The 12,533-nt window shown below is 38.7% G+C and overlaps 2 protein-coding genes across 2 annotated transcripts in view; one reads left to right on the top strand and one right to left on the bottom strand.

Moving 5' to 3' along the window:
* The window catches only part of ca8 (carbonic anhydrase VIII), a 170,745-nt gene that overhangs the window by 35,250 nt on the left and 122,962 nt on the right, over positions 1 to 12,533 (bottom strand). The gene's annotated exons all lie outside the window — the stretch shown is intronic.
* Positions 6,449 to 12,533, top strand: part of rab2a (RAB2A, member RAS oncogene family) — a gene marked incomplete at its 5' end in the record, with an annotated part of 23,259 nt that continues 17,174 nt past the window's right edge. Inside the window, 2 exon segments of the mRNA XM_037682120.1 lie at positions 6,449 to 6,520; positions 8,492 to 8,559. Of these exon segments, the coding sequence (XP_037538048.1) occupies positions 6,449 to 6,520; positions 8,492 to 8,559 (140 nt within the window).

The raw sequence follows: 12,533 nt of genomic DNA, 5'->3' as shown, positions 1-12,533 counted from the left end.
TCTGCGGTCTACACTCATCTCCAGGCCAGCGGTCACTCTTTCAAGGATGAAGATGTTCACATCCTGGACAGAGAGGAACGATGGTTTGAGAGAGGAGTAAAGGAGGCCATCTTTGTGAAAAGAAACCGTCCATCGTTAAACGGGTGGAGGCCTCCGGGTTCAACTGTCCCCCTCTTACAATGCTGTGATTGCTAGTATCATTCAGCCCTCTGTGAGTAGTAAACAGCCATCAGTGTGCTAATGACCCATTGTTAGGCTGATGGTCTTTCTTGAGCATGTGATCAGCTGGTTTTGGTTGTCAGCAGCAAACTGGTTGATCCACTCTGAGAAGGTGCTATTTAAGAGACTGAGCTGAATACAGCACCTCAGATTGAAGAAGTCTCTTGGATGAGAGACGAAACGTTTCTACTTTTTTTATTTTAGTTTTTTTTTTTTTTTTTTGAATGTCCAGAGGACCAGATTGAACTTTTTTAGATTTTTCTACCTGGATTATTGAGCATGCATCAGGAAACTATCACTATTTAATGTGGTGGGAAGCTTTTTGTATCCTTTCAGAAATGTCTGTATAAACCACAACTTTAATTTGCTATGGGGGGAAGTTTGTTTTTAGTGAAGTCTGTTACATTTTAAGAATCTGCCTTTAATAAACCATAAACTTGTTAAATTATGCTGCAGACCGCAGCTCTGATATAAACCATGGAGACAGCTGTATACGTTTTATAAAAGACTGAAAGCCTTTGAAATTTGTTCTATTGAAACAGTAATTTATATCGGTGGTCAGCATAAAAAACGGTATATCTGTGAACCAAAAAATATGTAAAAATATCAATTTGTTTAATATGGTATCATTTCAAAAACATGGAGCTAAAACGTCTCCAGACTTTAATGCTTACACAGCAGGAATCACACAGATTACATTAAGCACTTTTAATAAAAGTCTAAACTGTGTTATATCTATATTTAATGCACTCTATTTTGTCATGGAATACAACTATTTGTAACACAAACTGTTCATAATAATGTGTCTGCTAATTAAGTCCATAACATAATATTTGATCACATGAAAACTAAATAGCTTTAGTCAATATTTAGTTTTAACCATGTGTATTCTCAGGTTTCATTTGATAAGGTTTTTGTTTTTCTGCTCCAAAATGTATATTTCTTTGGTTATTAAATACAGACTTGTCATCTTTTTAGCTCTTCTTTTTGCAGCCTAATGTAGATAGTCTCGTTTGTACAGCTGTTTTTTATCTGCCTTTAATTGTATCTGGTTATGAACCGCAGTAATTGGACTTAGGTGGGGCCTTGTTGAATCGAAGCAAATAGTTTTATGCAACTGAGTAAAAAAAATCTGACTGTTCTAGTTTTCTTGGTGTTAATCACTGAATGTCACTTTAAAGACTCTGTCGTCTTATTAACTTTTAGCCTCGTCTTCCTGTCAGATTCTCAATGTTGGTTCTTTCACAGGACTAGTTAGAACTGCTGATTAAACTACATCTTTTCACTCGTTCAGTTATCTTAAAGCTGAAGAATGAGGAAACATTGCCGGTCCGTCTGATTTATGAGATTTGAAGTACATGCAGGAAACCTTTCTGCTGTCAGACTCCTTTAGCTGTCCATGGCAGATATATTTTTAGTTGCATGATCCAGACTTTTTCTTCTTAGCCATTTCACACTTCAGTCCAATTTACGCTTTATAAGCTTAACTAAACTTTGGGTCTTTTCTGCTTAGTTTAAGAGTTGCATTTTTCTCTGGCCAATTATATGTCTCTGTTCAAGATAAATGGTTTTCTGAGTCCGTGTCGTCAATGGTATTTTCTTAAATGTGCAATTTATTGTCTGCTGCCTACTGACAAAAATGTCTTGGTGTTCTGAGCGTGCCGTGTTTTAACAATCCATCTTCCCAAATTCTTCCTCTTGTAAAAGTCCTGAAACAATCCTTGCATTACATTTAAAATTATTTCAGTCTCCATGTATTTATAATGCAACACAGGAGCTTTGGCTCACAGAAAAAACAACTTCTGTTCAACTGTTTTGATGTATGAATAAATATATAAAGTAACTGTCTTGTTATTTGGACTCGGGGCCTCCAACAAGGCTGTCCAGAGATGCTGAATCCAAGCAGGAAATTATAGCCTTTGCTATGTTCAAAAATAGGCCTCTGAGGAACAACTTCAGCGTTGGTTAAATTCACTCTTGAGATTTTTAAGCTGTTCAGTTTTAAGATAAGAAAACAGATTTTTAAGCTAATAAGAGAAATGCATCCTTCAGTCATCAATATCGTTGTTACAGTCCTGGATAAGTTGTGGAGTTTGATTGTGTCTATTTCTACTTTCAGTCACACTGTAAACCTTTACCTACCACTTAATAAACCAGTGTCAGAGCAAAAAGAAACAATCTTAAACCTATGTATGTATCAAACTATCGTAACTAAAAATGAACAGAAACCACAGTAGAGTTTAATAGTATCTGTACGGTTTCTTTTTTTAAGGGTTTTTAATTTTAAAGGCCAACTTGGCGAGACATCCTCGGCTTCTGAAGAACAATTTTACAGAGATCATAGCTAACACCAACTTAAACGGAGTCATGTGGCTCCCAGTTATGATCTGACTCACAATGTGGTTTCTAATGAACCTGCTCATAATTGAACTGGTGATCTGAAGAATGTGTTAGAAGTTGTTCTTAAAGGATATGGAGTGAACTGCAACAAGTCACTTAGGCATTATTGACCTGACAAGCGATTGAAATGTATAAACAGTATAGGTATGCTAGAAGGAACCTTGGTGGGCATGTTTGCACATGTCATGTGGACTGGCAGCATGCTGGACTCCTCAGCAGGGACTGAGCTTCAGGTTTCTGGTGGAAGTGAACAGAGCAGCATCACCTCAGAACACAAGCACATCTTCTAAAGTCGTCCTCCTAATGATACGTTCATTTGTCAGTAGCAGAAACTCGGCTGATGTGATTTAATTTTCTAATTCAAAACAAGTTTTGTTTCATTTACTGTGCTGCCCTCCAGGTAAATATAAAAAACAGGTAAATCTGTTCATTAAATGATTGCAGTGGCTTTAAAACGATCTGCTACACCTCAGTGCAGTTTCTCACTAAATGTTGGATATATTTGGGTTAAATGTAGTTCTCAAAAATATGACTGGCCATTTTTTGATTTCTCATTTGAAACCCGTTTCATTTATTCTGTATCGTTTGCTATTCCAGTCGACCTCTGTAATTTGTGTTCAGCACAGATGTGTGCATCCTTCCTGAAACATGATTCATATAGGACTCAAACTGTGGCCGTCCAAAGGTAAAGCCCTCGTATGTTAGGGTTAGTTTGCTAAGACAGCTTGCACAGACCTTGGTCATGAAGGACTGGTTGCTATGACAACTGCTAGTCAGCTGTCAGAAAATCAAATCAACGGAGTGTCCTCTCATTTATTTTTAATGATGCGACCTGTGGTATTCATTTATCCCCCCCACACATACACACACGCATGAATAATCTTAGATTTTCACGTTTTCCTTAATATCCTCCTCATTATCCTGATGCATGCTCAATAATCCAGGTAGAAAATTTAAAAAAAGTTAAATCTGGTCCTCTGGACATTCAAAAAACAAAACGACAACAAAAAAATGTAGAAACGTTTCGTCTTTCATCCGAAAGACTTCCTCTACAGCACCTCAGACTGAGGAAGTCTCTCGGATGAAAGACGAAACGTTTCTACATTTTTTTGTTGTTGTTGTTTTGTTTTGCTTCGTTTTGTTTTTTGAATGTCCAGAGGACCAGATTTTTTAGATCCTCATCATTACATTTACATTTATAGTTGCTGTAGGTCGTCCGCTCTCGTTAGAAATCTCTTTGCTTTTTATTTGGTAATATCTGTTGAATCCGACTGGTGTTACTCAGTGACCGGAGTTGTTTTTACTCGTACTAAGAGGTCCTTGGATGTTGTAGAAGTCTTCAGAGAGGAAGTATTTAGTAGTGCTATCTTTCAAATGTTTCCACATAACTTTTTGCTTCATGTTCTACCTTTGGTGTGATCTAGACACACACTCCCTTGTGCACAGCATTTCCAGCTGTATTTACTTCTCCTCAGAAGTCTGTTGCTGTGAGTTGTGTGTGAACAACAGAGAGCATCTAGAATAAACTGTCCTGTCGCGATTCTCCTCCGCACATTGAGATTTGAAGCGGTCACAATGTTGTCTTGTTTTCTGATACTCAAGAAGGGTTGAGCAAAGTCAGAATATCTTTTGAATTGTAAGGAACGATCAGGTCTTATTATCTCTGTTTGAAGCTGCAGGAAAGGCCTTTCACAGAAACATTACCTCGTTCTCCACTAATTGTACCTTCTGTCATACTGAAGCCCCAACAGGCTTTGATTATAGGCTCCTGTAGAGTTTTCTCATACTCTGTAGCACCATGCTGTTAACTCTGGACCAGAAATGCAAAGTTGATTGATCGTGGTGTGTTTAGCTAATAGGAAAATTTTACCAAGTTACACAATATACGTTAATGTTTTCTTGTATTGAGTCTTTTTAGTAGAAGAGAATGCAGGTGCTGCTCTTTAACTCGAGTTCCCTCCTGTAGATCCCTCCATCTCTTAATGTTATCGTCACACGGCCTCAGCCATAGCAACACCACTGTCTGGCAGCAGGGAGCCTTGGAAACCACTGAGGAGTAGATCTGTGTCCCTTTCTGTCACCTTCTTGCCTCTTATCACTTCCTCTCCTACTTGACACATTTCACGCAAAAACATTTAAACATACGTTTAGACAAAGGAGTTTTGGTTTTGTTGGCCAACATCTCATCTCCAAAATGTTGCTATTCTGTCTCAGAACAGCGCATTATTCTCACGGTAGTAAATCCATCTGTCTTTTACCCGCTTCTTCCTTGTTGGGTTGCGGGGTCACTGGTGCCCATATCCAGCAGTCGGAGGCAGGGGACACCCTGGACAGGTCCCAAGTCTATCATAGGGACACATGGAGACAAACGAGACAACCGTTCACACTCTGAGTTGTGTAAATCAAAATTGTTTAGATTTATCAACGTTCATGTTCAATAAACCAGGTAAAAAAATCCAACAAAGTTAAGCCAGCTCATCTGGACGCTTTCTTTTTTGTTGAAACGTTTTGTCTTTCATCCAAAATACTAGTTTGCTACTCCATTGCCACATCTGAGGCAGCCCTGGCCAAAAGTACCAACATTAAGAAAGTTGAGACTTGACTGAACAGTGATGGATTTTCTACCTGGATTACTGAGCATGAACTTTGATGTTTTGAACCACTTTGGCCACGGCTGCCTCAGACGAGTCAATGGGGGAGAGGGCGGACTCCAGGAACCATCTTAGCACCATCAAACTGGTTGGCCCACTATGTGAGTGTGCTGCTTGTGGTACTGAGGTTGTTGTGGCTCCTCGGACTGATGAAAGTCTTTTGGATGAAAGACGAAACGTTTCAACAAAAAAAACGTATAGATGACCTGACTTAACTTCGTTGGCTGCTCAGATTTCTGTTTTAAAGAAAGTATATTGTTACAGACATCTATTCCCATATATATGATGTAATGATCAATATCTAAGAACTGTAAAATCATCCTTTAAAAAACGTGCTGAGTCTGCAGCTAGTCAGTCACATTTTGTCTATATTTTTAAATGAAAAACACACCATACTTGCCCAGATTTGTGTACTTTGGTTTAACGTTTTGTCTTAACACCTAAGAGAAATTACTACTTTGTCTGATGGGCTTTGACAATCGGACACACTGTTCATCAACTGATAGATAAATGATCTTAGAAAAACATGCAATGTGCAGTATTATTTATTATAGTAATGACTTTCAATTACTTTAAATGTGCTACAACTTCCATGTTCCATCTTTGTTGTATAACTGATGACCACTGTTCTGGTGTTGTTCTAAACTGTATTTCTTTACCAACCTAATTAGTGTTATATTAGTGTTACACATAACATAAATAACCATTAAAGACATATCGTTTAAGTGTATTTTAAGTGCTTGTTTCTGTGGCAGATGTCGCCATTCAGAGCTTCAGTCGCGTGTGGAGTCGTGTTAATCATTAGTGCCCTTTTGAAGAAAAGAAAAATTGTGACATCACACTTTGCAAGTAGCCAGCTGGTCATTTAGCTCACTAACAGTTAGTTATCCGAGTCCGGGTTAGAAAACAAGTGTAAGCTCCCTGCTGGGCTCGTTTGAAGCGGACGCTGATTTCCAACTTCCCATATTAAATATGCATGTGTTGTATTTATCAGACTAAGTCATGCTGTACATATGAAACTCCCCGCTGAGCATTTCCACCTACAAGCAGCGAAGAGTCTCTGCTCTGTATGTGAAATTTATAAACGTAAATTATTTATAAAAATGTTTGGTGTTATTCATTTGTTTGCTCAACTTTCTTAGCTTTATCCTAATAAAATGTCTATTTTTTTTTGTCAGGTGTGGGGAAATCATGTCTATTACTACAGTTCACAGACAAGAGGTTTCAGCCGGTTCACGACCTCACTATCGGTAAGAGCACCTGTCCACGTTCTCCTCCGTCATCAGCTGTAAAACTATATTTATTCAGATGTGGGTAAATGTGAAAATGATTTAGAAGTCATTAACGACACACACAAACACACACGTAGTGCATTCTTATCTGAACAAAACAGTAATGGAGTTGATGTCTTTATCTCACGAGATGAAAGTAATCAGCTTTTGTTGTTTGTTCATGCATTAAATATCAATTATGGATTATTATTGACTGAACTGATGCTTTGGAGCTTGTTTTAGTGACTACTGACATTCAGACAGAACAAGTCACAGTCAACTGACCACACACCAGAGTCTGATGCAGCAGGAAGGCTCATCTTTAATGACACTATTCAGGAGTTCTAGACTCGGATACATCTACAGCTGATGTGACTTAACCTCTGTTGTTGGAGTAAGCAGGAGTTTTAATTTCTGATCTGTACGACAAATAGACATGCTCTAAATTAAGTTTTAGTACTTTGTATAGTAGCCATATCTAGGCCTGTCACGATAAACAATAAATCAATTAATCGCATGATAAATGAAAATCATCCACCTCATTTTCATTTATCAGCTTTATCGTTTCTTCGTGTCTCTCTCTTTCTACTGAAGACACCGGATGAAAAAAGCTCAACTCTGGTGTTCTTCACTGACTCCTCCCTTTCTCTTTTCTCTTTAAAATCTGTTTTAACTGTCCAAAATCGCATTTTTGGGTCGTTAAAGGCAGCTAATCTATGAGCTAAGATAACAGGCCAATTTCGGAGACAAAGCCTCCGTCTTGTCCAAGCTCCAAAATTCACGGTTGAAACCTGTGCCTTCATGTAAAAAGTTGTTTTTCTCTGCAAAAAGAAGCTGAGAATTGTTTACTGATTTTTTATTTATTTATTAAAAGCTTTGTGTGACAAATGCTATGCTAAAGAGCTCAGACCTCACCGAGCGTCCGCCATTTTGAGAACCGAAAAACAGGAACGAGAGACCGCTCATGTCACGTCAAGGCGCCTCCCTCCCATTTACTTAGACCCTGCTCCCTCACTCTCTATCCTTCAGTTCAAACAGTCTTATACTGCCATCCAGTAGTCAAAAAAAGGTACTACACACACAAAATAAAATATTTCTTCTTAAATTTGACAATAATGACTAATTATTGTCAAATTTCAAACAATGTTATCGTTTATGGCAATATTTTCTGAGACAATTAATCGCCCAGCAACATTTGTTATCGTGACAGGCCTAGCCATATCAACACATCACATCTAATGTATCCTATAAGCCTGGGGAGCACACAGCTCGTTTCATTTGCTCTGACTGAAGACTTCTGGCCGGCTGTTCAAACAGCTGTTCAAACAGCCGATCCAGTGGGTCAGTGGTTTATCTAACATAAAGATGGTGCATCATAAAAGGACTGTTCAGAGGGTCTTGTGTAAGAGTAATGATTCTCAAACTTTTCAGCTTCTAACCAACAAACTGATTGTGGAACAGACTAGTGATCTGGACTTTTACTGGTGCACTAATGCTGCTAATAAGTCAAATGCACACGCATAATGACAACAAAAACAACCTCAGTCAGTATTTTTTATTTTTATTATTCATAGTTGTTTTTGTCTGTGAACAATTGTGACAAATTTATACTATAAGTTAATTTAAAATAATTAATTTGCTTTCTGGACATCATCCCTAAGACCTTCCACGTGGTGTTTATGATCTACAGTGAAGTCCTTTCTCCACTGCAGGAAACTTCAGATTTATGGATGGGTCCTTGCTGTGTACATTTCTAGGCTCTGTAATAACTCAGTTATGCTTCTTTACATGCACTGGAAAAGAGTTGAGACACGTGGGTTTATCTCTTACTGTTTTTCCCTTTTGTTTGTTCAAGTCTCAGCTTACTATTAGCTGAACTCTTATGAATTAATTAATTATTCCCATTTTTAAATTATTCCTATTTCTCTGTCCTCTGTTGTATCTGTCCAGGTGTGGAGTTTGGTGCAAGGATGATTACTATAGATGGCAAACAGATCAAATTGCAGATCTGGGATACGGTAAATAATATATTAATGTTTCTTGTTATTTTTAAGAACTGTCCTCTTTAGCTGCTGCTGCAAGTGCAGAACTTTATAAAACAACCAACAGATATTATTTAGAGTTAATCTTAAGCTTCTTTCATTTGAGTTAAACATAAGATATTATCTTTATATTCAGTTATTTTATTAATATGTATTAGCAGACTGATCTGTAAAAGACAATAAAAGTACTAAAAGTATTAAAAGTACTTTCAAGTTGACATTGTCTCTCTCAGCACTATGATTTTCTTTATGTATTTTTTTTTTCATTGCGCATCATAATTTCACATACATGTCACAAATGACAGGGATCTGCCCATGTCTCCTGCAGTGTTTGGTTAAATCAAGTTTATCAGCGATCACAGAGACGGAATTCAACATGGAAGAAATAAATAACTCTCTTTACATCTGTTAACACACAGACTTTATTTTATTTTTAACACTTTTGGTGGTAGATGTGTAGTATATGATAGGATATGTAGTAATTGAGCATGGACTTTGTTGTTTTGTAGTAATTAGTATAGTAAGTTTGTAATAAGTTTGAACTTCTTCATGTGTGGATATAAAGACGTAGCCAGTTTAAGGTCACATACCTCTGCACTGGTATGAAGCCTTTTCACCTTGTTGGTCTGTAATCCATGCAGACTACTTTTCTTGAACCTTCTAATTCCCTCTGAAAAACTAAATCTATCAGTTGTTTTAGGAGAACCAAGTTCTGTCAACGCATTTGTTTCCTCAGCAGAACAAGAACCTTAATTTTAGAAATTTACCATTAAACGTTTGTTGGACTCTGCTTTTCTGGTTATTCAGAACTTTATCACATCATAGGTCGTACTTTTTTACCAGGCTTCTCCATCTTGATGAGTGTTGGCTACAAACCATCCAAACCAGCAACATTAATAGTTAAGTGGCAAAACGGGATGTTTAAACACTTTGTGCTTCTTGAACAGCCTCAGTCCTCCAGGTGTTGTAAGTTCAGTAGAGGCACGAAGCATCATTTGTTCAGTAGCTTGATCTCTTTATGATTTTAGGGTTACCATCACCCTTGAAAAATTAAAAGATTATGTAACATTTTTTCTTAAGAGGTGGAGGTTTAATTTATTTTGTAATGTTGCTATTCTTGTACATATGTTTTCATGGCTTTAAGGTCCGTTTTTTTAAATTTCCTGAACTTTTCCAAGCTGCACCAAACAAAAATTGTGACTGCTTCAGAGAAACATTTTTAAATGCTGGATGGGCAGAAATTGCAGTTAAGCAGCTGCCCAGCAGGTGGAGTTAGAGCTCCACGGAAAATAAAAATGTTTCAGGACTTTCTGTTGGGCTACTTCTCCTGAAACATCATCTGTCCTGCTTTTCACATCTCAGTGGCTCTCATGGTTTTATGCCCCTCTACATAGCTGGCTGTTCACCTGGTTGTCCAGGTGTAGAATAATTATGTTCAGACTGAAGGCCTGTCAGGCTGAGTGGCTCTTGTTTCTTTGTGGGGATTATGCAGTCAAACACTGTCGCCAAAAAGCAACCAACAGAGAAACCATTTGGAGCATTGTGTGGGCTGCACTTGCCATATGAATAAGTGTATGTGTGTGTTTCTGCACACAAGCCTGTTGGCCAGATGGCAGACAGACACAGCGTTCCCTTTCTTTCACCCTTATTTATCATTTATTCACTAATAGCATTGCAGGCTGGCTGACTGCTCTCTGCATTGCTTACTGACTGTTCAGTGACCAGCTAACTTTGTGTTTGCTTCTCTAACTCGTTTTCTAAAAAGGTTTCTGACTGACTAACCTACCTGGCTGTGCTGCTGATGGGTTTTGTAAATCGGTAAATGCTGTCTTCATTGCCTCCATACTGAGTTTCTGAGCGACAAACTAGCTGCCTGGTTCTCCGACTTGCTGAATGATTCATTGACTTGCTACGTTCTTGCTTGTGCGTCTGTCTGTCTGTTCTTCAAGATGAGGTCAGAGCTGTGCAGGATTTGCAGCTGCTAGGATGAAGTGCCGTTTTGTTTTCTGCTCCAGCCTGGACGAACACAGACAACATTGTTAAAGTACACTGGACGGAGACGGAAAATGAATAGACGTTGTGTTGGGGAGGGGGTGGTAAGAATGCTGGATAGTAAAGCAATGATGGAAAGAGGGGAGATTGATAGGGAGGGAATGAAAAGATGAGTGATGGAAGGAAGACAAAGGAAAGGTGAGACAATGAGGGGTAATAATGGAAGGGGAGAAGTGAAGGTACAAGGTGACCTGCTGAGCTGGATGGACTGTCAAGTATGACATAAATGCTACATGTCTAATTTGCATACTGCAACACTGCAGCTAATTTGACCTTTGTTTAGAATAAGTTGAGAAACTGGGAGGTTATACATGCTAGCAAAGAGAAAACTAAGGCGTCTGTGATGGATAGACAAATGTGAAAGAGAGAACTCTGTTGTATCCAGCGTTGTCCTCTTCTCAGTGACTGAAAACCTGGAACTGGACTCGGAAACAGGACTGAAGCATACATGAGGATTTGCAGATAAAGACCAAGCTGGTGGAACCACAGTTGATCTGCTCAGAAATAACGTACCATCTGCATGTCGGTAGTCATTTGAGTTCTGTAGGTTTCAGTTTCTTCTATTTTGCATCCCAACAGGCTGGCCAGGAGTCGTTCCGGTCCATTACCAGGTCTTACTACAGAGGAGCAGCAGGAGCACTGCTAGTCTATGACATCACGAGGTAACCCAGCCAATCGTGCACGGTCAGAATTCAAAACACCAGAACTCATAATACTTTTAAACATGTACACATTGTTTAGGAACTAGGCCCCATAGGATGTTTATGATTGTACTGTGGCAACATTGAAACTACAACTCATTTTGATCCGCTTACGCAGTTAAATACAGATTTTATCTTTTCTGTTTTTCTTTGAACAAATCAGCAAGGAGAAAAGGGGGAGAGTGGAAACTTTTGCAATAAATAGTTTTAGTTATGCAGGTAAAATCTGCTAGCATGGCAAAACAGTGTTCCCTTCTGAATATGTTTTTTCTTAAATCTTTCCACACACATTCTGTGATATCTCAGATCTGTTATATCATTCAGTCCTCCACCCTGCTGGTATTGCAGACATGTCTGAACTAGCTGTTGCTCCTCAGCTAGATAATATTTAGCCTGTGAACATCTAAAACTCCTTATCTAAAAGCATAAATGGAGCCACAGGACACACTGTTTGATCAGGTTCTGCTGTTTCACTGTTTTTATTATGTCTCATGTAGTTGGGATTTTGAATGAGGTTTTCAAATCTCTTGGCTACAAAGCCCATAGTTCCGTGTGTATTTCTGTTTTGTAATTGTTTGTTGTTGTTGCTGTACCACCCCCCTAAAAATGCATTTAAAAGTCCATCACAGACGAACAGAGTCGGCATGCTAATAAAAAACTGCCCATGTTGGTGTTGTTGGAGTTTTAACTAGGGATGGGGCCGAGCCGGTATCGGTATCGGGCTCCGTTACCAGCATAATTTATGTATTGGATTTTTCCGATCCAACCTGCAGAGATTTCAGATCCATGATGCATGTCTGTGTTTCCAAGTAAAACATCTCCTCGTGTGATTTCCCTGCCAGCTGCTCTGCACGTTGTCTTCAAACTATGGAATAGATTTCCTGAACGGCGGCGTGTCTCATGAACCCAGAGTAATAAGACCCGCCTCACATTCAGGAAATCCTGTTCATAGTTTGCAGCCAGCTACAATGTGCAGCAGCACTGTGGCTAACAGCTAACCAAGTTTTCATCTAAACATGTCCGTTGTGTGGAAGTATTTTACACTAAACACCACAAAACAAGACAGCAACGTGCAATGTCTGCAGAGCCATAGCGCCACATTAAACCACAGTAAAGTTAGTTTTATGTTGGACATTCGAGCTCCGTGGCTTCAGTGGTTTGTTATTGTCGTTCAGTCCGAAGAAGGCAGTCTGATTT

The sequence above is a fragment of the Nematolebias whitei genome, chromosome 9, assembly GCF_014905685.2.
Source record: "Nematolebias whitei isolate Nwh7 chromosome 9, NemWhi1, whole genome shotgun sequence".
NCBI classification, from domain to species: Eukaryota; Metazoa; Chordata; class Actinopteri; order Cyprinodontiformes; family Rivulidae; genus Nematolebias; species Nematolebias whitei.
This window is presented reverse-complemented; position numbering and strand designations above follow the sequence as displayed.